The sequence below is a fragment of the Vombatus ursinus genome, unplaced genomic scaffold, assembly GCF_900497805.2.
Source record: "Vombatus ursinus unplaced genomic scaffold, bare-nosed wombat genome assembly UNPS02003292.1, whole genome shotgun sequence".
Taxonomy (NCBI): domain Eukaryota; kingdom Metazoa; phylum Chordata; class Mammalia; order Diprotodontia; family Vombatidae; genus Vombatus; species Vombatus ursinus.
Window position 1 is genome coordinate 2,573,065 of NW_020943070.1, and position 16,152 is coordinate 2,589,216.

General features: G+C 49.5%; 1 protein-coding gene across 2 annotated transcripts in view; it reads right to left on the bottom strand.

The window, feature by feature from the left end:
* The window catches only part of SYNGR1 (synaptogyrin 1), a 36,273-nt gene that overhangs the window by 12,750 nt on the left and 7,371 nt on the right, over positions 1–16,152 (bottom strand). For both annotated transcript variants that reach the window (XM_027873551.1, XM_027873541.1), the window contains exon 2: positions 2,089–2,326. In XM_027873551.1, the coding sequence (XP_027729352.1) occupies positions 2,089–2,326 (238 nt within the window). The remainder of the gene's footprint in view (positions 1–2,088; positions 2,327–16,152) is intronic.

Sequence of the window (16,152 nt, forward strand, 5' to 3'; positions counted from 1 at the left end):
ATACATATACATATACATATACATATACATATACATATACATATACATATACTTGTGTGTGTATTCAGGGCAGTGTATAGAATGCCAGGTATGAAGTCAGGAAGACCTGAGTTTAAATCTGGCCTCAGATACCCAATAGCTGTGTGACCCTGGGCAAATCACAACCCTTTTTGCCTCAGTTTCCCCATCTGTAAAATGAGCTAGAGAAGAAAATGGCAAACCACTCTAGTATCTCTGCCAAGAAAACCCTAAATGGGGTCACAAAGAGTCGAACATGACTGAAAATGACTGAATAACAACAACAACAAATATATACATATACATACATATATATATATATACACACATACACATATATATTCACTATAGGATATGGAAGGACACTGCTGGTGTTCCACCATGGTGGAAAATGTTTGGATGAAAGGTCAGTAGAGACAGAAACAGAATCAATAATTTTGTTATCAAGATATATGACAGACCTTCTGGACAAAAAGAGGAAATAGATGAAGATCTTGGGAAATTGCTCAGAAGCCCGGCACCGGTTGTGATAGAGTATTTGTGGGTTGCTTCACTTATCTGGATATCTGCTAGAACTCTCTCTGCCAAAGGTGGAGGCTTTAACAAGAATTTTATCTTTCAAAAGGTAGAGGAACCGACTAGGGAAACTGATCATCTTGAACTGATGATTACCAGCAAGGAAGACGTGGCTGCTACAGTAAAAATGATAGGAATCCTAGGGGAGTGACTGTTGCATCCCAGCATTCCTGACAAAATAGCCCCCCATCTAGAGAGGCCACCAATATGCTGGAGATTGTCCAGAGGAGGATGCCTAGGATGATGAGATCCTTGAGTTCATGCTGTCGGAGGACTGGGTGAAGGAACCAGAGATGTTTAGCCTGAAGAAGAAACTGGGGGGCCGCATCATGGTTGGAGAGCTGTCACATGGGAAAGGGATTAGGTTTGGTCTGCTTGGCTCTGGACAGCAGATCCAGGAGCCATATGTTGTATTTGCCAAGAAGCAAATGTAATAACTAGAGCTCTTCCAAAGGGGAATGGGCTGCCTCTGGAGAGAATGGGATCCCCCTCATTGTAGGGCTTCGAGACAAGAATGTAAGAAGGTGAGCTCCTTGAGGGTAGGCATTGATTGGTTTGTTTGCATCCCAAGCACCTTGCCCAGTGTATGGCAAACAGCAGGCACTCAAGCTGCCACTTGAGGAAGGCAATGCCTGAAAAGCCAACTGGCCACTTGCCGGGGATAGTCACAGCGGCAGTTCTGGTTTAGATACAGTTTGGATCAGATGGTCCTTTTCCATTCTGAGATTCGGGGACTCTGTGACCTGGATTCCAGTTCTGGCTGGGTGACCACAGGCAAGTTGCTTGACCTCAGTTTCCCCTTCTGTAAAATGAGGATGTGATGGTTTCTAAAGTCCCTTCTAGCTCTAGACCCACAACTATGAGTGACGTAAGGATTTTGAAGCCAAATCTGGGTCTCCTGGGTCCCAGGACAGCACTCTTACCCCATGCCACATGACAGTTCATTTCATCATTTAAAGACCCACTCAAATGCTACTACCTCCAAGAAGCCTTCCTTGATCCTCAGTAACGACCTTCTCCAATCTTCCACATCATTTATTTGTGCCTTCTCTTGTGAAATGGTCATGAAATATTGTGGGTTAGTTGTCTAGCTGTAGGTCTCCTTCCTCCCAACTAAACTGAAAGCTTCCACCACCCAGCCCAATCTCTTCACACAGATCATGACTAACAAATGTTCATGGCATTATATCTACCTTCCTGACAGCCCCAAGGATTATCACCACCCCCACACCTGACTGAGAAGGAAAGTAAGGCTGGGGGATAAGAAATGACTTGCTTATTTCAGAGAAAGAAGGGCTAGACCCCAAGTCTCTACTCTCCCAGGCCAAGGCTGTTTCCCTGCCTTGCCTCCAGAGGGCGAAGGCTGTCTACACAGGCCTTTCGCTGGAGGGGCCCAATGAACACCTCCTCTATACAGCTAAAGATTGTGGGGGATGTGGAGGGGGGGAGGAAGCTCAGAAGGGTCCAGCCCCACTCAGCCCTTCTGAAACTCACCTGAGACACCAATGTCAGAGATCACAGCTTTCTTCCGGTCTTTGACGCTGCTGATCTGAGGGAAGTGGACGTCCAGGGCCAGGTAGAGGATGCAGGTGAGGAAGGCCAGAACACCCACAGTGACTCCATAATTGCAGGCATTGCGGTTCCGATTGTAGATGCAGAATTTCTCACTCTCCTTAGAGTCATTCAGATAGCCCTCATTCACGATAGAGCCAAAGACAACAATGGCGAACACCTGCCCAGAACAGAAGGCGGGGGAAACTGAGAACCGGATGCTGGAAGTTTAGCAACCAGAAGCTGCCCCCAGCTTCTTACACTGGTCTGAGAAAACTGGACAAATACTATTGGGTGGGGCACAGCAAAGAGGCAAAAGACAGTCTCTGTCCTCTAGGAGCTTACAGTCAAATGCCTTCATTGAATGGCATGATCTTTGGACCTAGCCTATGAACTTACCTTCCATTTCTTTTTATAGGCATCATATTATTCTCCTAAACTTGGGGCTTTGTGAGGGCAGCAACCACGAAAGTTGCATGACCCTTAGTACCTAGTCATAGTAATACACAACAACAACAACAATAATAGCTTATAGCAAGGTGGCATTTTGTAGCTTACAGCATGCTTTCCTCATCCTGTCCTGTGAGACAGAGTACACAATCCTTATTTTTGGTGTTTTATGAAGAGTTTTAATCAATCCATCCATCAACAGGCATTTCTTAAGCATGAACCATGTGTGCCGGGCTCTGTGCTAGCCACTGGGGTTATACAGTCAGATCCAGAAACAACCTCTACTCTCCCAGTCCGAGAGAAGAGTAAACACAGACGCATCTAAGCACGTTCAGAATGTACACAGGATAGATCAAGCAGCTTGGGGAGGGGGCGCTCTAGCAGCTAAGGTGACACAAAAGCCTTCATGTGTAGAAGGAGGCCCAGGAACTGGAAGGAATCGAGGGATTCCAAGAGGTGGAGATGAGGAAGGGGAAGATTCCCGACATGGGTAACAGCCAGGTCAGAGGCATGGAGACTGAGCTGGAGCACTGGGGAGGGAGGGAGGGCAATCAGGCCATATGAAGCAGAGTGCGTAGAGGGGAGGCAGGTGGATGAAGATGGGACAGGCAGGAAGGACCCAGGCTGTTAAGCCTTTAAATACCAAGCAAACAAAGTTGTATTTGATCCTTGGCAATAAGGAGCCAATGTGTGTGTGTGTGTGTGTGTGTGTGTGTGTGTGTGTGTGTGTGTGTGTGTGTGTGTGTGTGTGTGTGTTCACACACAGGATAAACAGATGAATAAAAGGCAGTGTGTAGGGAAGGCATTAGCAGTTGGGGTGGCTCAGGAAAGGCTTCATGTACTAGACGGTGCCTGAGTTGTGTCTTAAAGGAAGAAGGGGGCTCCCTGAGGTAGAGGTAAGGAAGGAGTGACTGCCAGGAAGAGGGGACAACCAGAGGAATTCCAGGGGGCATCCAGAAGGAGGTGTGGCTAACAGTAACTTCACTATGATTGCCTCAGTTTCCTCATCTGTAAAATGAGCTGGAGAAGAACATGGCCAACCACCCCACTATCTTTGCCAAGAAACAAAGAAGCCAAGGAGGATGAGGACTGAGAAGGGGCTGTTAGGTTGGGTGGTCAGGAAATCGCTGTCAACTGGAGAAAGGGGTATTAATGAATGATGAGCTCAGAAGTTATGCTGCAGACAATGAAGATCAGGAGAGAGGAGGAGGTTGAGGCATCAGCTGCTAAATAATGGTAGTGGGGATGGTGGGATCTAACAAAGGGTTTTTGAAGATGGGGAAGGCATGGGTATGTTTGCAGGTGGAAGGAAAAGAGTCAGTAGATGGAGAGACCGAGATTAGAGAGAGGGCATCCAACCTGCTGAAGAAAAGAAAGGACGGGGTCAAGGTACACAAAAAGATGTTGATCTTGGTGAGAAGGAGGAGGAAAAGGAGGGGGAGGAGGAGCTCTCTTCATCAAAGATTAGATTAAAGGAGGAAATGTGGGGATGATGTCAGGGGTTGAGATGGGGGGAAGGGGAGATCTGCCCATTTCTCATTCTCTCTCTCTCTCTCTCTCTTTTTCTTTCTCTCCCTCCCCCCCTTCCTCTCTTCTTCCCTCCCTCCCAGTTTTCATACAGAAAATGGGGCCTGAGCTGAGTCTTGAAGGAACAAGGGATTCCAGGCTGGAGGGGAGGCAGAACACCCTGGGCACAGAAGACGGCTAAGGGAGATGGAAGGACATGTGTGAGGAACAGCCAGGAGGCCAGGGGAGCTGGGCCTTAGAGAGTGTGGAAGGCATGCACGTGTGAGGAGACAGGAAAGGTAAGAAGGGACCAGACTATGAAACACTTTGAATGCCACTGGAAGTTAAATTTGATCCTGGAGACAATAGGGAGTCACTGGAATTTACTGAGAAAGGGGTAACATGGTCAGAGCTGTGCTCTGGGAGCTGTATGGGGGATGGAATAGAGCAAGGAGAGATTTGACTTGAGGAGACCAGCCAGAAACCTACTGCAACAGTCCAGGTGAGAGGTGATGAGAGCCTGGTCCAAGGTGGCAGCTGTGAGTGGAGGGAAGGGGGCACCTCTAAGAGAAGCTGGGGAGGCCAGAGAATGAGCGAGGAGGGGCTTCAGCACATACGGCATCAGAGCTGGGAGGGTTCAGTGATCCTCACTAGACATTAGGTCAGATTTCAGGAAAGCACATTAAAAGAACCCCATCCAGAATAGTGAAAACAACAGAAAAAAAAAAAGCCAACGTATTTTGTTACTTCAAGGGATCAGCTTCTGTTATCTTGAAAAAACACTGATGTGGCATGGGATGGCTGCACCCGAGGAGGCTGGCAGATGCAGCATTACTATATGGGACTGATGTGTCCAATGAGTGACCCAGATAAGGCTAGGGAGATCCAGGCAAGCAGAGAAGGCTTTAAGTCCGGGGACAGCAGGAAATGCAGCAGAGGCAGAGACATCGAGGGCTTCAAGCCTGGCTCTGATGCCCTCCTAGCCAGGTGAATTTGGGCAGGTCAGTTTGTCTGAGCTGTACTTTCCTCACCTGTAAAATGGGGATAATAATCCTTGCGTTACCTACCCTGATCAGGTTGTTTTAAGGAAAGCACTGTGTGAACCTTCAAGTCCCAGAGAAGCAGGACTTTGATTATGATGGAGGGTGTGGGGTTGACTAGAGGATGGGTGCAATGGGGGCGGGGAAAGTATGTGAAGGGGAGGAGCCTTCAGAATAACTCCCCTTGTGCTTTCCTCACAACCACCCTATAAGGTAGATGGTGCAAGTGTTATCATCCTATTTTGAAGATGAGGAAACTGAGGCTGGGAAGGGACAGGTAATTGGATTAAGTTAGAGTAGAATCCAAGAACCTCCAAGTTGGAAAGGCCCTCCTAGTGTCCCTCCCTGACTGGGCTCCACCCAGTCTTAACTGATTGACAGTCTGCCAGCCTGCTGGCTGCCCTCTGATGATAAGGGGAGCCACTGCCTCTTGAGGCAGCCCCCTCCATGCCTGGACAGCCCATATTGTTAGAGGAGTTGGCTTTATCCCCCCCATTCCCCTAATTCGCGCTGGTTTTGTCCACTCTGGCCAAGCAGACCAAGTCAGAGCCCCTTCCACATGCCAGTCCTTTATATACTGAAGGCAATGGACATGTCTCCCCTAAGACTTTTCCAAGCTAAATGTCTCCAGGGCCTTCCAATGATCTTTGCATGGCCTACTCTTCCAAAGTACGCCTCCCTCCCATTCTGACCATCCGCCTCTAGTTACTGACCATCTCTAGGGACCCTTCCAGATTTCAGCCTATGAGAGTTGAACTAAATGGCTCAGGGGCCATCTGGTCCAAACCACTCACAGAGGTATCCCCACCATATTATCTCAGCAAGTGAGCATCCAGATCTCAAACCTGCCACTTGCCTATAGTCACATGGTGAATGAGCATCAGATTTGGGGCACCCTGTCGCCTGACGAGAAGAGTTGTTGCTCAGCTCCAAGTTTGTGAGGCCAGGCCACTCTCTTTTCTGCCCCTAGGTCAGCACCTGAAGCAGGAACGCATGGGCAGGACAGGGCCTGAGGACAAAAAGGTTCCAATTTCCCATGACTCTCTCCTTATTTCCTGACTCCTTCCCTGACCTCCTCCTCCTGAGAGGAGGAGGAAAACTGAGCAGCAGAACTGCCCAGCTTGGACTAGGAATGCTTGTTCAGTTCTGGGGAACTGAAAGACCACTGGGGTCCCAGACCAGGCCAGCAGTGAAGAATCAGCATCCATATCAATTCCAGCTCTGGCTCAAACTGTCCTGTTCCTTGGAGCCTCGCCACAGCCCGGGGAGGACAGCAATGCAGATCTAATGACCTCTATTCAACCCAAGAGGAAACACAATGGATTTTAAGGCATCAGAGAGGTGATGTTACTTGTACATCATCACACAGCAAGTTGGTGGATGATCAAAAGGGCCAAATGGGTTTGTTTAAATCAGATGTAGGAGACAAGAAGGTCACTCATTGGGACTCTGAGTTGCTATTCTGGAAAGCAGGTCAAAGGCTATCTTGCCAATGCTCTGTTCTAAAAGACAGACACATCCCAAAGACTGCTCTGGATTCCAGAGAGGCCAGGGACTGGAGAGGGGAAAGGGAACCATACTAAGAATGACGATAGGAACAGGACTTGGGATTTCACTGGTCTAGGGAACTCTCTCTACCAATGCAGGCTGGCACTTCACCCTCGACTAATAGCCTTGCAGATGCCTGGGGCACTGACTTGTCCAGGGGGGCACAGCCAAGACAGGTCAGTGGTACAACTTGAACCCAGGTCTTCTGGGCTCTGCGGCCAGCTTTCTTTGCAGAGTTAAGAACTGGCCATGATAATTATCCCTTAGCTAGCAAATGCTCAGGTCTCTGACAGGGAATACTTTGTATCATGGAAAGAGATGATTTTGTAACTTCTGAATAGCTCAGAGAGTCAAAGCTCCTTACCTGCTTTTTATCTCTAGTCCCTAGCACACAATGGGGGCTTTATGAATGCTCACTGAAGGCCAACACCTACTAGCTGTGTGACCTTAGGCAAGTCACTTTCTCTGAGCCTCAGTTCCCTCATCTGTACAATGAGAGGACTGGACCAGGTGGCCTCAAAGGAGAATATCTGGAGTTGGACATCCAGGATCCAGATGCCAACTCTGCCAGGGGATGCAGGTGTGACCTCGGGGGAGTCCCTTCCCTTCCCTGGGCCTCAGTTTCCTTGTCTGTAGGTTTGGACTGGGTGGTTTCTGAGGTCCCTTCCAGCTTATGGTTGATTATCCAGTGGTGAGGAATGAAGCACTGTGGTCCTGGTTCTCCAGCTCAGTCTGGAGCCCCAGATCAGGGCAGTTCTTCAGAATCACCTTCGCCAGCTGTCACGTCCATCTCCGCTCATCCCCGGAGCTAGAGCGGGGGAGGAGAAGGGACCCAGGAGGTCGTCTGGCTGAAGCCCCCGGCGCACAGGGATCTGCTGGCAGAACACGGAGGGATGTGGCCACACCTAAACCCGAGGGCACGGCAGCTCTCACTCTTGCCATCCACTAATTTGGTAACTCCAGGCTTAAGATAAGCAGTGACATCTGCTTGGCCTGAATCCTTACCCAGCCGTGCTATATACACAAGTGAGTCTATGGGTAGCAAGAGGCCTGGGCTGGCCCCAGAAGGCCTGGGCTGCAGTCAGGCCTCCTCTGCTTTGGTGGCTGTGTGACCTCAGCTACCTCTCTAGGCCTCAGTTTCCCCATTTGTAAAATAGGGATGGTCACACACCAGGGCCATTAGGCAAATCAACCGTGGTGATTAATGTGTGTAACGGTGTGTGGCAAATGACAAATGCATTCGTCAATGCGGGGGCCAGCTCACCTATGTTACTGCTTCAATGCCGAGAGCATCTTAGGCCTTCCCAAGCCTTTAGGTTCACGTCCTCCCTCGGTCCTCACAACAGACCTTCATCCCTGACGTTATGGGTATTATCACCACCATGGGAGGAGACAGCAGAGCAGGAGAAGAACGCCGTTCCCAAAGTCAGAAGACCTGAGTTCAAATCCTCCCTCTGATGCTTATTCCCAGTGTGATCTCGGACAAGTCCCTTTCTCCCTCTAGGCCTCAGTTTCCTTTTCTGTAAAATGAAGGGGTTGAACTAGATGGCCTTTGAGGCTCCTTCTACCCCTGGATCTATGGTCTATTTTAACCATGAAGACCCTGAGGCTCAGAAAAGGGAAATGACTTATCCAAGGTCACAAAGTGGTGCAGACTGGCTTCTGAGCTCAGTCTCCTGATACACTCAGTGTCTTCTCCTCTGACAATGCCATCATCACTATTACTTGTAGACATTCTTCTTGCTCTCGGGCATGGCGGGCACGGATGGTCAAGATCAATGCCTACAGAGCCCATTGGGCATCGGGCTCACGGGGGTGCTCCGATGTTGTCCCCTGTAGCAACAATCACGAGCAGCGTGCTGAAAGCGCCTCAGGACTGAGCAGGGACCCCAAAGGGCAGTGAGAGGCTGTATTTGTAGCGATCCCACCCACCCTGAGCAGCTCCAGGCTCTCCTCTCTTATTGGCTTGGGGAAGGGAGGAGGGAAGGGTGGAGTGCAGTCTGTTCTAGACTTGGAGTCAGGACAGCTGAACTCCAGTCCTGGCTGTAAGTACTTTCCATTCCCTAGGCCTCAGTTTCCACATCTGTAAAACAGCCAATAATATTATACTACCTACCTCCCAGGGCTGTGGTGAGGAAAGTGCTTTGTAAGAAATTGGACCCATTCTTGTTATTATTTCTCCTTTCCCTCCCATCTAGCTGGGAGGTTCGATGGTGATCACAAGCAGGAAGGCAGCTGTTGCTAGACCAACGTTCAGAGGAAGCATCAGTCTGACAGGGCTCAAAGAACAGCCACAGGGCCCTGGAGTTGGAAGGGACCGGAGAAGTCATCCTGTCCAAACCCTGCTTTCTGCCGGAGAGGAGACAATGACAAAGGTGAGGATGTAGGAGGGTAGGGTCCCAGTTAGGGCCAGGAAGGCCTTTGGGGGGCCTCCAGTCCAACTCCTTCATCTTACGGGAGGAAACAGAGTGATTTGCTTAAGGTCACCCTGGTAGTATCACAGGTGTGATTCGAACTCAGGACCTTTAAGTATTCTTTACAATCTTGTCAAAGTCCCCCAGATTGTAAAGAGCAGAGCCAAAATTTGAATCCAGGCCCTCAGCCTCCTGATCTGACGTGTTTTCTCCTATCCCATGCTGCCTTTCAGTGAGGTGGTGAAGGGTTTTCAGAGAGGGGACGGGAAGGAGCACAGGATCAGGGCATGTTCAGCAGGCATCACCTGCCAGAAGCCCCTCACTTGACAGGTGAGGAAAGCTACTTGGCCATAATCAAGCTGGGCGTAAAAAGTAACTGATTCAGAGATTGCAAACCCAGGGCAGAAGGAGGTCTGTATAGTTAAGAGATCCTCCAAACCCTGCCTAAAATGTCCCTTTCTCCAAAGAAGCACAGAATCTCAGAGCCGACAGGGACGCAGCTGGGTCATTTCATCCAATTTACATTCCTGTGACTATGTCCCAGATGTGTCCTCCAGCCTCTGCTTGAAGACTTCAAATGATGGGGAACTCACTACTTGGCAAAGCAATCTAAGCCACTTTTGGATAGCCCCAATTTTCATCTTGTTCTTCCTCAGGTTGGGCTAAAAACTATGTTCCTGTAACTTCCCCCCAATTGGTCTCTTTTCCTTATGCCAGACCTGCAAATACACCTTCTTCTCTCCAGGCTACACATCCCTATCAACTCCGACCAGTCTTCATACGGCCTTCTCGCCCCCTCTCCCTTGACTCTCTCCACCTGTGACTTCTCAGGGTCTCTATTTAAGCCCTGGGAATGGCTGCCTGGGAAGGTATTTTCATGTTCTACCCTCTCCAACGTCACCCAGGCTCATGCACTTTTCTGAGAGCATCTCTGAGGCTCTGCCAGCCACCCCCCCCCCCCATGAGAATGGTAACGGATCCTCCTCAGCTGGTCAGCCTTCCATCACCCCTTTCCATCACGGTTTCCATAACTCTTGAACATTGGAACAGTCACATTTTCCCATAAGACTGAGGTCTATTCAGGCAGCTCTTGGCCAGGCATAGGACATCCCAGCTGGAAAGGATCTGAGATCTCATGTAGGCCTGCATTTTCCCCAAGAGGAGGCTAAATGACCTTCCCGGCTTGTAGGTAGTAAGTAATATGGCTGGGATTTGAACCCAGGCCTTCGTCTATGACCTAGTGCTCTTTCCATTACGTTGCTTCTCCTAATTGGGGAAGTCTCTGGGTCCCAATCAGTTCCCCTCTGCTGGAAAGACAGTCCTCCAGGGCAGGCCCTCCCCTGATGCTAAGCTCCTATTCTTGCACCATCAAGTTCCTCTCCGTCTAATTAGAAGCATCCCTTATCAGGCTCCCCTGACTGGATTTATGATTCCATAGCTCCCCGAGCAGCTTAAACGCTCCTGAAAGTTGTGAATATGACACTTTCCTCATCAGGAATCTTTCCAGCTTCACCCACCACCTACCTACTAATTCCCATCATCCCCCTCACCCCCAGATGGTAACTAATCTTTTCAAACGGCCCTGCCAGGCTCACACGGCCTCATTCAGAGAATTTCTGCACAGAGGAAAGATGTCAGCAGCGTTAGGATGTGCTCACCTCAGGCGTGGTCATCTTCCCCTATCCAACAACCCAACTCTACCTACTAGGCACTCCAGGCCAGCTGAGCGACTGGCCAGCCTCCTTATTCCTTAATCTCTGGTTTAGTTAAGATTTGCAAGGCCTTTTACAGACATCATCTCACTTGAACTCACAACAACCCTGAAAAGTAGGTGCTACCCACTTCATTAGCCCCATTTTGCAGATGAGCAAAGGAAGGCCCAGTCATAGAGTTAGGATGCTGTGCACATGCCAGGTGGGAGCATCAGGGAAGGCTTCTGGGAGGAGGTGGTATTTGTACCTTTGATTATAAATATTCACCTAGCTGTTTTATCTTTGTCCATTACACTGTAAGTTCCCAGAGGACCTGGGCCCCCTCTTATTTATCTCTCCCAGCAAAGAGCTAAACACACAGGGAGTTAGGAAGCCTAGCCCAGCTCAGTTCCAAGGAAGGGGCTCTTCCCTATTTCGTGGTCTATCCAGGGCCAGCCATGAGCGCCCATTGAAGCCTGGTGGGGTCAGAACCTGTATCAAAGGCATGGGATTCACATCAGTGACAACCTAGATATTATGAAGCCCCAAAGCATTCTCCTCTCTTCTGGGACCCATCCCTATGCTGCCTGTCAGTTTGGAACTAGACAATGTCAGAGCCAAAAGGGCCTTAGACATCATAGAATCCAAGCTTGCCACCCAGGCTCCTTGGGTGAGAACCACTAATGAGCCTCTCTGGGGGTCCCAGCTGCACCCAGATTTCTCTGCTCATCTGCCTGCCTCCTAGCTTTGGCTGTATTATTGGTCGATTAATCAGCAAGCCTCGTCTTCCCTCCCCCAGCCTCTCCTCTTCCCAGTTTTCCCATGACTGTCAAGGGCACCACCATCCCCCATCACCCAGGCTCACAACCTGGCTATTATTCGTGACTCCTCACTGTTTCTCTCCCTATAGATCCCACTTGTAGCCAAGGCCTGCCCATTCTGCCTTTGCAGCATCTCTCGAATGTGTCCCCTTCTCTCCTCTGATACTGCCACCCCCTGGTGCGGGCCCTCATCACCTCATGCCTGGATTATTGCATAGCCTGTGGCTGGGTGTGCCTGCCTCCACTCAGCTGTCAAAAAGATTTCCCACATCATCCTCCCTCCACATTCAATAAATCCCAGTGGCTTCCTGTTACCTCCAGGATCAGATATAAAATCCTCTGTTTGGCTTTTGAAGCCCTTCATAACCTATCTTTCCAGGCTTCTAACACTTTACTCTCAACCATGGACCATATGACCCAGTGACACAGGCTTCCTGGGTCTTCCTTAAACAAGACCCCTCCACGTCCAGACTCCAGGCATTTGCATTGGCTGTCCCCCATGCCTAGAATGCCCTCCTTCCTCAACTCTGCCTCCTGGCTTCTTTCCAAGTCTCAGCTGAAATCGCACCTCCTACAAGGGGCCTTTTCTGCTCCCCTTTAAAGCCTACAGAGCCCTTCCTCCCCTAGGCAGAGGCAGTTTGTGCTGTCAAAATTCGTTTGTGCAGCATTGTTTGCATCTTGTCTTCCTGGTTAGACCATGAGTGACTTCAAACCAAAGCCAACTTTTGCCTTTCTGTTATCCCCAGCACTCTGCACACAGTAGGTACTTAGTAAATGCTTGTCCACTGAGTGTATCGAGTGCTTATTATGTGCCATACAAAAGTAGACAGGCCTTGCCCTCAAGGAACTTACATTTCTGCAGAGAAAAAGAAACATGTACATATGTGTATATATTCATTCGTATACATATGGACGAAAACATATAGATTAATATGTGTGTATACACACGCGCGCCACACACACACACACACACACCACTTCAGTAATTCATTTCTGAGCCATTAGAATCAGCCAGCCGTAGAGCATCAAAGCTGGCCGGAGCCTTAGAAGTCACTACATCCTATCTGCTCTCTGCACAGGTAAAGACAGTTTGGCCCAGAGAGACGATGACACGTGCAGGAGCATTTACGGATGAGCAGGCATTAGAACCAAGGCCTGCTGGGCCCCCGTGGGGCTTATCTCATACTGTCACTTAACTTTTCTCCATAGACATTCTGTCTCCCCAGATGCATCCTGGACCCTCTGACAGCAGGGACCATGCCTAGATGCCTCCAATCTCCTCCCATGGCCAGGGCCAGGCAGGGGGTGGGGGATCCACTCTGGCCAGATGGGATTGGGGCGGGGGGGTGAGAGATGAGAGGTCAGGGCAGGAAATGAAAGGAATGAGGTGGATGGGAGATGACAGGCGGAGCAGCCCATGGCTCTGGGAGGAAATCAGTGAGACGCGTGTCTTGCAGATGGAAGGCGGGGGCCGGCAGGTTGACATATTCCCAAGGCGGGCAGAGAGTGGACAGGAGATTGAGGGAGGGCAACAGAGAAGAGCAGACTGGGAGGGGAGACAGGAAAACATTCTGAGGCCCTGTGATTTCACTGCCAGAGGAAGGATCTCCATCTGCCAGCGTAGGACAGCACCTTCCCTTGATTTAGGGTCTGAAGAAATTCCTACGGCACCCCAGGGGATCACCTGCATGCACATGCATAAAAAAACCGAGCTTCTCCTCCCCTTTCACTGATCACTATGGTGGTGGCAGCTTCTTCTTCCCTCTTCTAAGAATGTAAAACAGGGTATATGGCATCATTTTAAAATTAACTCTGTCTGGCACCTGCAGCTCAGGAAAACACACTGAGATCTGATGACTCTAGACTCTTAGAATCCAGAGCTAGGAGAGACCTCAAAGGCAGAGAAAGACAGGAAGCACGGAGGATCTGGGGTGGGAGGCAGGATGACCTGGGGCAAATCTGGCCTCCAGTCCCTTCACTTCAGTGGGCCTCCCTTTCCTCCTCCCCAAGTCCCCTCCCAGCTCTGACATCCCCTGTTCTAAGGCCCCTCCCAGCTCTGACATCCCCTGTTCTAAGGCCCCTCCCACCTCTGACATTCCCTGTTCTAAGGCCCAGCCCACCTCTGACATTCCAAGTCTTAAATCCCATTCCCTAACCCAATCCCCCACTCAAAGCAAGAATTCTCCCAAAGCACCATGAGAGGCCAGTTAAACTCTATTTGAAGCTCCCCCCAACCCCCACCCTGCCCCCAGACAATGACCTACAGAATTCCTCTCAGGATAGCACACTAGACTCTTTGGGCGCTAGGTGGTGCAGTGGGTAGAGCCCAGCCCTGAGTCAGGAGGATTTGAACTCAAGCAACTGAACAAGGACCCTTCTGGCCTTAGGTCTGAGGTCACATTCCCTTATAAGTGTTGCTATTACCTCCAGAATCAAACGTAAAATCCTCTTCCGTCTTCACAAACCCTAGTCAATCTGATTAGACACTGAATGGTACCATAAGGAGTAAAGGCTAGATTTAGAGCCAGGAGGCCTGAATTCAAATCCTGACGCTGCCACTTGTTCTCTGCGCAACCTTGGACAAGTCACTCAGCTCTCTGGGCCTCAGTTTCCCCACAGCAAAACAGGGAGGACTCTGTGGGAGTCAGTGTGCTCTGAGGTCCTTTCCAGTTCTCAATCTATAATCGGTGATCTATAATATATATTAATAACGTAGTCTATAATCACCAGGAGCTTCGCCCATCTGGGGCAGCTTTGTTATGGGTTAGTGGTCCGTGCTCAGGTCTTGGCAAGTCCAGCTCTGACACTTTATGAATGACTCTGGGCAAGCTGCTGAACTAATCTGTGCTTCAGTTTCCTTATCTGAAAATGGGAACAGTAACACTTGTTCTGCCTTCTTTATGGGATTGCTATGAGTGAAGAGGTTTGTAAAACTTAAAATGTTTATAGAAAACTTGAGTTCGTATCATTATTTTGAGCTTTACTGTAAATCCCCCAGCGGACCTAGCTCTGTGCTTTGGGGTCAAGCAGAGCAAGTATGAGGGGCAGAGATGGTGGAGAGTGGGTCAGAGTAATAGAAAGCCCTGGCTTGAGAGTCAGAAGACCTGAGTTGGACCCCAGCTAATGCTCAGAGAGTTCACCACTCTGGGCTTCAGTTTCCTTATTTGTTAAATAGGGGAGGGGGCTGGTTCTTTGCCTCATTTGTGTCCTGGACACCTCTGGCAGGCAGTCTGGTGAACTTGACGGACCCCTTCTCAGAACCACATTTTTAAATAATTGAAGAAAATGCTCAGTTTCACTTGGAGGGGAGTAGACTCCCTGAAATTTATCCATAGTCCCTTGAGGGCTCTGGGGAACCTGCCATTAAAAGAAGACCCCTGATTTCTAAGATCCCCTTTCAGTTCTAAATCTGATTCTAGCTGCATTCTGGCCTCTTTCCTTATCTGTAAAACAAGAGGGCTTGTAAAACAAGATTACTTTCTGGCAGCTCTGATATCCCATGATCCTTCCTCAGCCAAGCCCAGAACTAGGCTTCTCCTCCCCTACGCCCAGCCAGGGTACAGGTCTCCTGGGGGTCATGTGAGACAAAACTTCTTCAGCCAACACTCAGCAGCCCATGGGGACCTCTTGAGGACCATATGATGAGCCCCTAGAGATGGACTCTGTAATTTCCTGCTTCCTCGGGGAGGAAAAAAAGCCTTGGCAGGGGATCTGTGTTTCCTTAGGCCTTGTGTGGCTCTAAAGCCCCCTTTTTCTGCCTTCTAGGCTAGGTTTCAGACCCGCCTCCAGTCCCCAGGCTACCACTGACACTGGGATCTGATTTCCCGGCATCTTCGGAAGCACATTGCACAGGGCTCTTGGAGACAAACTCCTTACCCTGGTCAGTTAGCCCTGCGGGCAGGGTGTTTTCATCTTCAGGGGCGGCTCAGTAAAACCAACAATGAGGAGAATCCATCCTCCCACCATCTGAGACTTACAAAGTACTCTACACACACTTTCTTATTTAACCATCACAGCAATCTTACGGGCTAGATATCATCCCCATTTTACAGATGAAAAAACTAAGGCTCAGAGAGGAGGGACGCTTTGCCCAAGGTCTCCCAAGTGGCTGAGTACCGAAGGCAAGAATCAGACCCAAGAAGGCACGATAGAAGGCGTGCTGAATTTGGTGTCAAGCACCTGGGTTCAAATACCAGCTTAGACATTTATTACTTGTGTGATTTAACCTCTCCTTCCTCAATGCCTCTTTTGTGATAATAGCTAGCATTTCTGTGGCACTCTAGAATTGCAGAGCACTTATCAATATCCTCTTATTAGATCCTCATAAACCCAGGAGGTAGGTGCTATTATTATCCCCATTTTTTTCAGATGAGGAAACTGAGGCTGAGAGGCATTAAGTGAATTGGCCAACTAGGAAGTGTCTGAAATCATCTGTAAAATGAGGATATTGAGGTAGAGGGCCGCTGAGGTCCTCTCCGGCCCTAAGCTTGTGATCCTGTAACCCCAAGCCTGATGGTCTTTGCCATATGCCACAGTA